Genomic DNA, 12,157 nt, shown 5'->3' on the forward strand with positions numbered 1-12,157 from the left:
TGAGTGGATTTGGTAGAGGGAAACTGGAAGAAGCTTGTATATGTGTGTGTGTGTTCACTTGTCTTGACATCATGTGATGGCATCATAAAAGTGATGTTGTTTGGTTCCAGTCTTCTGTGAAAAACATGTCTGGACATGAAGAAATATTACCTTAGCTATAAACAGGTTAGGATTGGCAACAAGAAAGCCATCCAGTCATAGAAAATCTGCCTTAGCAAATTCCATCTATTCCATGCAAGCATGGAATAGAAGGCATTGAATGGAGATGACCCTATAGATCATATTTAACTAATTTTTCTCATGTTGCAGATTTCAGATTCTTGATTCCACCTCACTACTGACTGACTCAAAGTCTTCATAATACATTCTTAGTTTATGCTATTACTTATTTACCAACATGATGAACTAAATGTTCTTTGGTAGCTGAACGTCTTACATTAAGTCATCACAACAATTTAGCATTAGTGCAGTTTGTGGTGAATCACAGTCTCAATGTTTGTGCATTTACTAATAATTCCACTGAATAAATTGATTTTGTTTAGCAGGGACAAGCTCAATATATAAAGATGGGAGAAAGTTATAATTGTTAGACTGAATACCAGATTAATATAAGTATTCTTAATATTGCTCTCTTGTTACAAATTGAAATCAAATTTGATGACTGGCATCCATGCTAGTGGAGCGCTAAGAGCACCATCCGAGCGTGATCGTTGCCAGAGTGGCTAACTGGTTTCTGTGCCGGTGGCACGTAAAAAGCACCATTTGAGTGTGATCATTACCAGCGTTGCCTTACTGGCACGTGAAAAAACATTTGAGCGAGGTTGTTGCCAGTGTCACTGGACTGGCTCCTGTGCAGGTGGCACATAAAAAACACCATTTGAGCATGGCCGTTGACAGTACTGCCTGACTGGCCCTCGTGCCGGTGGCACATAAAAGCACCCACTACACTCTCGGAGTGATTGGTATTAGGAAGGGCATCCAGCTGTAGAAACTCTGCCAGATCAAGATTGGAGCCTGGTGCAGCCATCTGGTTTGCTAGTCCTCAGTCAAATTGTCCAACTCATGCCAGCATGGAAAGCCGACATTAAACGATGATAATGATGTTACTAACCTCTGCAAGGGTAGGAAGAATAGTTGATTGTATTGGCTGTGTATATTCTTTGATCGGACTTGATGGGATAAAAGGCAAAAATAAACTCTAGTGGGATTTAAACTTACAATATAGAAGAATAAAAATAAATCTTCTAGTAACTTGGTGGCATGTGAGCCAACGGGGGTGGGTAGCTTTACATAGTCAGTTGATTCATTAGAAATAACAGCCAAATGTCTTTCAAAAACGAATATTGCCATTTTAAAAGTATACATTTACTATGTGCAAGTACTAGTGAAAAGAGTCAGCTTGATAAAGAAAGTTCAACAGATTTATTGTATGTGTTTAGAGTGAAAGTGAACACAAAGCAGGTGTTGAATGTAATAACTTAGTCTGTAAAAGTGAGCTGGGATATATATATATACAATAACCAATATTTTGGATATCCAGTGATGCTAACACTGTCTTGTAATAAGTTTATCTTGCAAGTTCACAATCCACATTTAACTATTTTTGGGTCACTCTGAAAAGCTCTATCTGCGACGATTTCATCTCAATCGAAGGAGAGGGGCTTTCTCCGTCCGGGTTGCGGTTCTGTGGAATAAGCTGCCGGACAAGATAGTGAAGATGCCGACGACCGCTCGGTTCAAAGTCTCCCTTGACCACAAGTGGCCTGAACTCTTTACATGAACACCACCCTGTACATAACTCCATGTCCCCTTACATGGCCTTGCTTTTTGCTTTTTGAGCCAAAAAATTAACTAACTAACTAACTATTTATTCTCATTAGATTTTGTTAAACTTTAAATAAATCATTATTTTAACAACAGAAATTGTTCACAAAGATATTTATACAGAATTACATCGTTATATTATTTTAATGACAAAATAGATCTTTTAAGGATTTGGAAAAGAAAAATGCTTTCATTACTTACATCGTTTCATATTTGCAGCGTTCCTTAGTTGATACAGATGGCTTCATCTTCTGATATGCTTTATTAATGTGTTCATGTTTAACAATTATAGTCTCTTCTTTTTCAGATGGCGGCATTATAGATTCTCGTCTATTTTTTACTCTTCTCTTCTTTCTAATCACCTAAGATAGAATATTAAAGCATATAGTAACACTAAGTAAAGGGAAAAATATTTTCATGTTTCTACAAATGGTATCAGCACCCACTATTGACTTGTTATTATAATGTTTCAAGCTGATATGAGATAAATCTGCCTCTGGATAAGATGCTAGTCTACAACTATTTACTTCCCCAGAAAGACTTTGTAATTTATTACTCATTGATAGATTAAGTGAGTTTGCATAAAATTAAGTGTCCTACCTAAAACCAGAGCAAATGTACATGCAATGAATTCGATCTTACAACCCGTACATACAGTTTACAGATAAAAAAAAATGGTAATATTGTACAATGCTGGTGAAAATAAGACTTAATTTCAGAGCATTTTATATCATTTAAATTCAACAATAGAGAAACTATTTGTGTACAAAACACATATGGATTGTATATGCTCACACACATGCACAAATGACAACTGTTCCATTCTTTCTCTCTCTCACACAAACATGTACACACAACAGACAGGTATTCCATTCTTTCCCTCTCACACACTTTCATTCTATACTCTTTACTCTAACTCTCTTTTACTTGTTTCAGTCATATGACTGTGGCCATGCTGGAGCACCACCTTTAGTCAAGCAAATCAACCCAGGACTTATTCTTTGTAAGCCTAGTACTTATTCTATTGGTCTCTTTTGCTGAACCGCTAAGTTATGGGGACGTAAACACACCAGCATCGGTTGTCAAGTGATGTTGGGGGGAACAACCACAGACACACAAACATACACACATATATATATCTCTTTTACTCTTTTACTTGTTTCAGTCGTTTGACTGTGGCCATGCTGGAGCACCACCTTTAATCGAGCAACTCGACCCCGGGACTTATTCTTTGTAAGCCCAGTACTTATTCTATCGGTCTCTTTTGCCGAACCACTAAGTGACGGGGACATAAACACACCAGCATCGGTTGTCAAGCAATGCTAGGGGGACAAACACAGACACACACACATATAAATATATATATACATACATACGACGGGCTTCTTTCAGTTTCCGTCTACCAAATCCACTCACATGGCTTTGGTCGGCCCGAGGCTATAGTAGAAGACACTTACCCAAGGTGCCACGCAGTGGGACTGAACCCGAAACCATGTGGTTGGTAAACAAGCTACTTACCACACGGCCAACTCCTGCGCCTATATATACACACACATATATATGACAAGCTTCTTTCAGTTTTCGTCTACCAAATCCACTCATAAGGCTTTGGTCGGCCCAAGGTGCCATGCAGTGGGACTGAATCCAGAACCATGTGGTTCATAAGCAAGCTACTTACCACACAGCCACTCCTATGCCTATATATTGACAAATATTCAGATTCTTCATAATGTAGCCATGTATACACGATGTTTTATCGACACTATTGCAGTCATGCACATATTCTATATCAACAAATACTGTAGCCCCATTGTCACCACAACTAGTTTTTACTGTAGCAGAGGAATACATATTCTTCTATATAAATAAAAGTGAAATTCTGTCTGTCTGGGACCCTGGTATCTCAGTCTACATTTGCTCTACATAGACATATTATACTGGAATCAATGTGATCCTGATATTAAATCAGGCCTTCATTTGGTTCTTGAACATCCAGCATTGGGATTTGATGTAAGAGCATTTGGACTGCTATGTCTAGCAGGTAAAGTGATTGTGAGAGGTTTCAAACGGTTTACAAGAGTTACTTCCCTTAGCTATAAAACAAATGATCATGACATTCTGTGTCAGAACACTGACCAAAGCTTTTTGAATTTAATACCAAAACTTTGTAACAGTTTCCTCTGTTACCTACAATAATAAACACAACATTCTGTCTGTCAACCAAGAGTGTTCATCCTGCTGTTTTACAGTGATCTCCGAATGTCACAGTGATACAAAATTCTCCAAATGTGATACACTGTGGTATAAATCTGAGATGGTAGGATACCAATTAATGATTTATCATTACTACTCTTTTCAGTTTTGAGCCGAAGGCCCAATTAGCCCCCTGCAAGAGCTATCTTAAAAGTCTGCATGGAGTGTAGCTTTTTAGCTAGTCATCGATATTATTGCAATCACAAACAATTCATAAAAGTTACCTGTACAAATAGATTTTTGTGATACTTGTTGATATCCTTCATCTAGCATTACAGATGTCACTAATTTAATTTTCCTATGATGCAGCTGCGTGGAGGTGCAATGGCCCAGTGGTTAGGGCAATGGACTCATGGTCGGAGGATCGAGGTTTCAATTCCCAGACCAGGTGTTGTCTGTATTTATTGAGCAAAAACACCTAAAGCTCCACGAAGCTCTGGCAAGGGGTGGTGGCGACCCCTGTTGTACACTTTCGCTCCAACTTTCTCACACTCTTTCTTCCTGTTTCTTGAGTAACGCTGCGATGGACTGGCGTCCCGTCCAGCTGGGGGCAACCCATACGCCACAGAAACTGGGAAACCGGGCCCACAAAAGGGCAAGAAGAAGAAGCTGATGCAACTGCACACAAAGACATACAATGGTTATGTAACTTCAGTATTATGGAGACCCTTGTGTATGAATTCGTTGCCTTAAGTGCTCTTCTTTCATTATTTTTCCTTTATTTACTACAGTCATTGGACTGTAGCCATGTTGGGGTACCACCTTGAAGGGTTTTTGTTTGAACAAATCGAACCCAGTACTTATTTTTTAAGTCTGGTATTTATTCTATTTGCCTCTTTTGACGAATCGCCAAGTTATGGGGATGTAAACAAACCAACACTGGTTGTCAAGCAATGAGGGATGCACATACATGAACACACACACACACACACAAAGGGCTTACACATTGTCTACTAAATTCACTCACAAGGCACTGGTTGGCCTGGTGCCAAAGTAGAAAACACTTGCCCACTCATGGTGCTTGAACCCAAAACCATGTGCTTGCAAAATAAATTTCTTAACCACACAGCCATACCCGCACCAAGTTAAATAGCCTTAAATCATCTATGAAAGAGAGAGGAAGGTGTTCTAACATGGTACTTACTTCTTTCTCTACTTTCTCCTCAAGCTGTGGGGAAGGTTCAGTGCACCCCGTCTCCAGATTTGGAATGTAAATGAGATTCATTTTGGCTAAATTCTTTTTGTCACCACTCCAGCTGCGTGCTCGGGTAAAAAATTCATTCATTTTTTGGTTATCATCCTGTGGCTTATTCTTTGGTTTTTCCATCGATTCATGAATAGCCACAAGCTGTGCATTGTACAACAATGCCTTTAGATCAGCTCCAGTGAAATGCTGGCAAATATCAGCAAAAAAATCCAATTTTACATCTGGAGCTAAATGCATCTTTGAGGTAAGCACTTTCAAAATAGATAGGCGGTCATCCTGAATAAGAAGTAAATAACAGAGAAATACATTAAATATTTAAAGAAACCCCAGAAAAGTTTATATGTCTGCTATTTTTTTACTACTAAATTTTGTAAGAATATTAAATTTCAAAACATAAAATGGTTACACAATAAAGAAAATATTTGCAGCATTTATAACAAATAACATAAAGCAATATAAAAAAAAATGCTGAGAGCTATTCAAAGTAAGCTGATGCCTTTATCGTTAACTATTGGTATCATATTTTGGCACAAGGCTTGAAATTTTATGTGAGGGAGTAAATCAGTTACATTGACTCCAGTGCTTGACTTGAAATGATGAAAGGTGAAGTCAACCTTGGTGAAATTTGTACTCACAATGTAAAGACAAGCAAAATGCTGTTGAGTGTTTTGTCAAATTGCTAGCTTGCTGGACAAAATGCTAAGTGACATTTCTCTTGTCTTTACATTCTGAATTCAAATTCTGCCAAGGTCGACTTTGCCTTTCACCTTTTGGGGGTCAATAAAATAAGTACCAATTGAGCACTGGGGGTAATACAATCGACTAGCCCCCTTCCACAAAATTTCAGGCTGTGTACCTATAATAGAAAGATTATTATCATCATTATTATTATTTATCAGTAAAATCTTGAACTGCTCACAATTTCTAGCAATTATATCATACTTAATGATATTCTTTAGAAATTCCCCCAATACATTCTATAAATACATTGAAAAATCTTATTTGCATATCCAGGATTGACACCGGCCATTCCAATGTTGCACATGTAAATAGAATATCCAGGTATGAACATCTGGTCATGTGTGGCAACCCTATGATCATCATCAAATGGTTGCTCTGACTCACCATTACCACTAATGGGAATTTATCTGTTTCCCGTGGGACACACTTCTTCAGGGTTGTTACTATCAATGATGGTACAACAAAAAGGTAGTTCCAGAGCAATTTTGGAGAAGCTTGAGTAGAGGCAAGTAGATGTGTGTTGCATATAAGTGGTAAAGTGGAGAGGAGTCTCAACCAGACATATGATGGGCAAGGAATACAGGTACAAATTAGAATGGGCAACAATGCAAAGGTGGGTTACATGGGCATATAGTTGGTGGAGAAATGGATAAAGTTATTGGGGCAACCAGAATATGTGACAAAATTATTAAGCTAAGTCACATCCAATGTAACAGTAATGGTGACCTCTGCATATGCACTATAATCAGGACAGAGTTGTGCAAAAAAAACAATTTTATAAGTCCTCTTGTTGATTGCAGAAGACAGTGAACTCATTATCATGGCTTGTGATTTCAATGGACATATTGGGCAACAATCTGATGGTTACTTCAGCATATAAGGGAGCTGTGAATATGGTACAAGAAATAAAGAGGGATCAAAGTTCTTGGATTTCTGTAACTTAAACGACTTTATTTATGACATTATAACTTCAGGGGATAGGCTAGGTATCCATCAATCAAGTGAACATAGAAGTCCTTTAGACATTTTACTCATCAAGAAAAGGGTTGTTAATATTAAATCCTTCCTTGGTGAAAATTGTACCACTTAACATAGATTACTGATCAGTGACATTAGGATAAGAGCTAGCCAGATTAATAAACACAAGAAAATCTGAAGTAAGGTTTGGAAACTGAAAGGCCTAGGTTATACATTGGCTCAATGAAGTACAAAGTGATAATCATGCAAAGAAGGACTCAGAGACTTTTAGCAAAGGGGACAAGTTGGATCTGCTGCAAGCCATGAACCAGATATGTGGATGGAATGGGGTTCTAGTTAAATGGAAGGTGACGTGCTGATGAATTGGTAGATAAAAGCTAAGAAACAAGCCAAGAAATTCTGGGGAGAAGAAAAAAAAAAGCTGGGAGCATGAAACACTTCCAGATAGAGGTCAGGTAAATATAGCAAGAGGTGAGGCTGAAAGTAAGAGGTTCGCCACTGTTTAACAATGAGAAGGTCAAAATAATGTGTTTCAGATTGCAAGGTAGTGTTCAGTTCAAATCAAGAGGGAAGAGCGAGTATAAAATCAAGAAATTTAAATATTATTTAGCTTGTTTCCTGACTCATCTAGGAGGACAGTTATTCCATATATGAACTGGTTGGGAAGTGGATGTAAAATGAGGATGATGGTGATTGATTAAGAAATATAAAAAAGAGAAAAATGTCAATAACCTTGCTTGGTATATCACAGGACAAGCATTTGTCAAAACGGCCTGGACGAAGCAAGGCAGGATCAATGAGATCTGGTCGACTTGTTGCACCAATCACAAAAACACCTGAAAAAGTGTAAAACAAGTAAATAAATACTTAAGAATATTTTTAGAAAAGCAATCAAAATTATTATTCGTCCATACTTATAACATTTATTGGTTTTGAAAGTTTAAATAAAAAAGACAAGATATCAATTTCACAATTATTTTGCTCTTTTCTTACTTTTAAAATATTTTAGTTTGGAGAGAAGGCAGTGTCTGAGATTAGGGAGAAAGAAGGAAGAAGATATTCTCAAATTGAAAACTTAGCTCAAATGCTAACACCAAAGTGAACTCTGCTAAAGAAACACAGGGTGTCAGGTGGTGGTCTTAAATTGGATTATGAGTTAAGTCTACCATCCAGATAGGTTGTAGCAAGATTTGAACTCAGAATGCAAAGAGCTGGAATAAATACTGCAAGGCATCCAGTTCAAAATTCTTAAAGTTTCACCAATCCACTGCCTTAGAAAGGTAAATTTATTAATAGAACCCATCCTCCCCAAAAAAGGATGAAAGGTAAAGTTGACCTCAAAAATTTCAAACTTTACCTACTATAGAGACACAGACATTAACAATTATTAACGTTTTTATGTAATCTAATTAAAAATTTCACATATATTTCTGTTAATATAATGCATTATAGATGCAAAAGTAAGCATAGTTATTGAAGTTTTAAGTAAAGCACTAGTTAGATATCTTGAATCAATAATTATGTAAAGAGGTTCTTGAATTCAACATGATCTTAAAATTTTAATGAAGAATTATAAACAAAGCTGAATGAAGAAAATGACACACCCTCAAGACATTCCACTCCATCCAGTTGAGTTAGTAGTTGGTTTACTACACGATCAGTAGTGCCTGTACTATCATTGCCACGCCTACAATGAGAAAAATAAAAGTTAGTTTATTGGGAAGTAGTTATCAGGTTCATTTAAAAATTCATTTCCTTTCATATGTGACATTTAATACCAATTGTTAAAAAAAACAAAAATGAAGAAATATATCTCTTCTGGACAAACTTCTAAATTATTCATGGTATTTAAATAAAACTCACTAGTTATAATATAACAAAGGAAATTGGTAAAAATAAAATCTTTTTTGTTGTTTTTTTGAGATTAATGTTGCTGAGAAATCTTTAATTCTTTTGTTACTGTATTTATTTTGAGATGCTCTGTGTTCCTCCCAATTATTTTAAATATAACAAAGAATTTAGTAAAATAACTTAGTTATCATTAAGCTAGTGTTAGGAACATAAATTGTGACTAAAGTTTGGTGGAAGATTTTAATTCAAAACTTATGAAAACAAGACATTTGTACTCAGAGCCAGGGCCAGTTTCAGCCGGGTTGGTAACGAAAGGGTTAATCTCTACTTGAACTGCCTTCCAATTGCAACAATGCACTTTGTTATTTTGGCAACAATATCTCAACCAACTTTGAAGTATCTTACTGTTTTTAAATCGAGACAGCATTGTCAACTGTACATCTATAACAAAGGCAACATAATTTCAACACCATTTTTCTTTTGCTGTTTATACACAAATTTGTTTAGTAAAATATGAAGAGAATTTCCCTTTTTATTGATGATAAAAATATTGCTGGTTTACCTAATTTAAAATTTATACATATATAAAGAGCACCATCTGAGTGTGATCGTTGCCAGAGTGGCTATCTGTCCTCCGTGCCAGTGGCACGTAAAAAAACACCATTCGAGCGTGATCGTTACCAGCATCGCCTTACTGGCACCTGCGCCAGTGGCATGTGTAAAAGATTCAAGCAAGGTCGTTGCCAGTACCGCCTGACTGGCCCTTGTGCCAGTGGCACATAAAAGCACCCTCTACAATCTCAGAGTGATTGGTATTAGGAAGGGCATCCAGCTGTAGAAACTCTGCCAGATCAAGATTGAAGCGTGGTGCAGCCATCTGGTTCGCCAGCCCTCAGTCACACGTCTAACCCATGCTAGCATGAAAAGCGGACGTTAAAAGATGATGATGATGATATAATGCATCTGTGTAAATTGCAGTGTTGAAACTAGTATAAAAACTAAACAAGGCAATATTGGAGAATAATGTAATCTGGGATGTGCTTGATTTTGTCTTGAAATATTGAGTAAAAATTTTTGCTGAAATAATAAATTGATTTAAAAAAAAAAAATACAGATACTCAGAGATATGATGTGAATAAATGTTGAAAACTAAGAAATAAAATTTTGGAATTGGTTCTTCATATTAATGACCCAGTATTAGCAAGTGGAGGTCATTCTGAGTTTTTCCTTGTCATGGAGGAGGGTTTGTGTGGTTCAATGACTTTGAGAGCAACGCCATTGAGAGTCTAGTACAACTGTTAGGACCACCCATGGCAGTAAGGCCAAAGAAATGGGGTTCTTTGAATACAACCAACTTCATTTCAAGGCCCCAATGATAGAGCAAACAGAGGTGTACAACAATTATGATTGATATGAATAATGCTTGAACTAGTAAAGGAAGGCAACCTTTACTGCTAAGGAGGTAGCAGACCAACTGGTCTGGTACCACTCAAGACTACAACTGAGTTTGTTGCAGTTTAATCACTTGATACTGTCTGTTTCATTCCACGTGATACAGAAGATGAACTAGAATGTTGGTCACTCCCTGGATAGTTGAGATCCCTCATAAACAAATTCATGCCATTAGTATTTCTTCCTGCTGATCATCATCATTTAACGTCAGCTTTCCATGCTAGCATGGGTTGGACGGTTCAACTGGGGTCTGGGAAGCCCGAAGGCTGCACAAGGCCAGTCAGATCTGGCAGTGTTTCTACAGCTGGATGCCCTTCCTAACGCCAACCACTCCGTGAGTGTAGTGGGTGCTTTTTATGTGCCACCGACACAGGTGCCAGACGAGGCTGGCGAACGGCCACGCTCGGATGGTGTTTTTTACGTGCCACCGGCACGGAGGCCAGGCGAGGCTGGCATGGCCACGATCGGATGGTGTTTATTACGTGCCACCAGCACGGAGGCCAGTCGATGAGGTACTGGCTACGGCCACGTTCGGATGGTTTTCTTAAGTGCCACCGGCACTGGTACCACAAAACTACAAATTCCATTGATGTTGATCGATTTTGATTTGATTCTTTGATTTTTGATTTTCACTTGCCTCAACAGGTCTTCACAAGTAGAGTTATGTGTCCCAAGAAGGAAGGTTTTCACAGGTGGACTGACTACATCTCAGGTAGGGGCCATGGGTTATGGCCTCACTTGTCCTGCCGGGTCTTCTCGCCCACAGCATACTTCCAAAGGTCTCGGTCTCCGGTCATTTCCTCGATGAGACCTAAAGAGTGAAGGTCGTTCTTCACCACCTCGTCCCAGGTTTTCCTGGGTCTACCTCTTCCACAGGTTCCCTCAACCGCTAGGGTGTGGCACTTTTTCACACAACTATCTTCATCCATTCTTACTACGTGTCCATACCAGTGTAGACGCCTCTCTTGCACACCACATCTGATGCTTCTTAGGTCCAACTTTTCTCTCAAGGCACTTACACTCTGTCGGGTATGAACACTGACATTACACATCCAACAGAGCATACTGGCTTCATTTCTTGCGAGCTTACGCATATCCTCAGCAGTCACGGCCCATGTTTCACTGCCATGTAGCATGGCTGTTCGCACACATGCGTCATACAGTCTGCCTTTTACTCTGAGCGAGAGGCCTTTTGTCACCAGCAGAGGTAAGAGCTCTCTGAACTTTGCCCAGGCTATTCTTACTCTAGCAGTTACCCTTTCGGCACACCCACCCCCGCTACTGACTTGGTCACCTAGGTAACGGAAACTATCAACTATTTCAAGTTTTTCTCCCTGGAATGTGGCGAAAGATGGTCTCTGTGCATTTTCAGTGTTTATTGCACCAGAGCATCTGCCACATACAAAAACTATATTCCTAGTTAGCCTTCCTTTGACATTGCTGCACCTCTTATGTGTCCATAGCTTACACTTGGTGCATCTTATAGAGTTCCTACCTACGCCTTTTCTACAGATCGAGCAGGGCCATCTACCTAAAGGCGTTTGAGATTTGTCTACCTTCCTACTTATTAGATATATATATATTTTTTAATAAGAAATCAAAATTCTTAGATGCAAGAAAAAGCTGACAATTAGGAGGTGGATAAAGTTTAAAATCTAAAAGAATGAAGAAATGAGAATAGAAATAAAGTGAAATAAAAAAATATAAGTAATTATGATTAATGACGTGTAAATAAAATTTAGAATGAGATAACAAATTTACCTTGGAGCTAAAGAGTCGAATTCATCAAAAAAGATGATACATGGTTTAGCTTTCCTGGCACTGGAAACACAAACAAAACAGCTTAAGTTT

General features: G+C 38.1%; 1 protein-coding gene across 2 annotated transcripts in view; it reads right to left on the bottom strand.

Annotated features, from left to right (window-relative positions):
- The window catches only part of LOC115211625 (peroxisome biogenesis factor 1), an 88,609-nt gene that overhangs the window by 3,628 nt on the left and 72,824 nt on the right, over positions 1–12,157 (bottom strand). For both annotated transcript variants that reach the window (XM_029780244.2, XM_029780243.2), the window contains 5 exons: positions 12,068–12,127; positions 8,608–8,690; positions 7,736–7,839; positions 5,222–5,560; positions 2,026–2,186 (listed from right to left, as the gene is read on the bottom strand). In XM_029780244.2, the coding sequence (XP_029636104.1) occupies positions 2,026–2,186; positions 5,222–5,560; positions 7,736–7,839; positions 8,608–8,690; positions 12,068–12,127 (747 nt within the window). The remainder of the gene's footprint in view (positions 1–2,025; positions 2,187–5,221; positions 5,561–7,735; positions 7,840–8,607; positions 8,691–12,067; positions 12,128–12,157) is intronic.

Source organism: Octopus sinensis, linkage group LG5, assembly GCF_006345805.1.
Source record: "Octopus sinensis linkage group LG5, ASM634580v1, whole genome shotgun sequence".
NCBI classification, from domain to species: domain Eukaryota; kingdom Metazoa; phylum Mollusca; class Cephalopoda; order Octopoda; family Octopodidae; genus Octopus; species Octopus sinensis.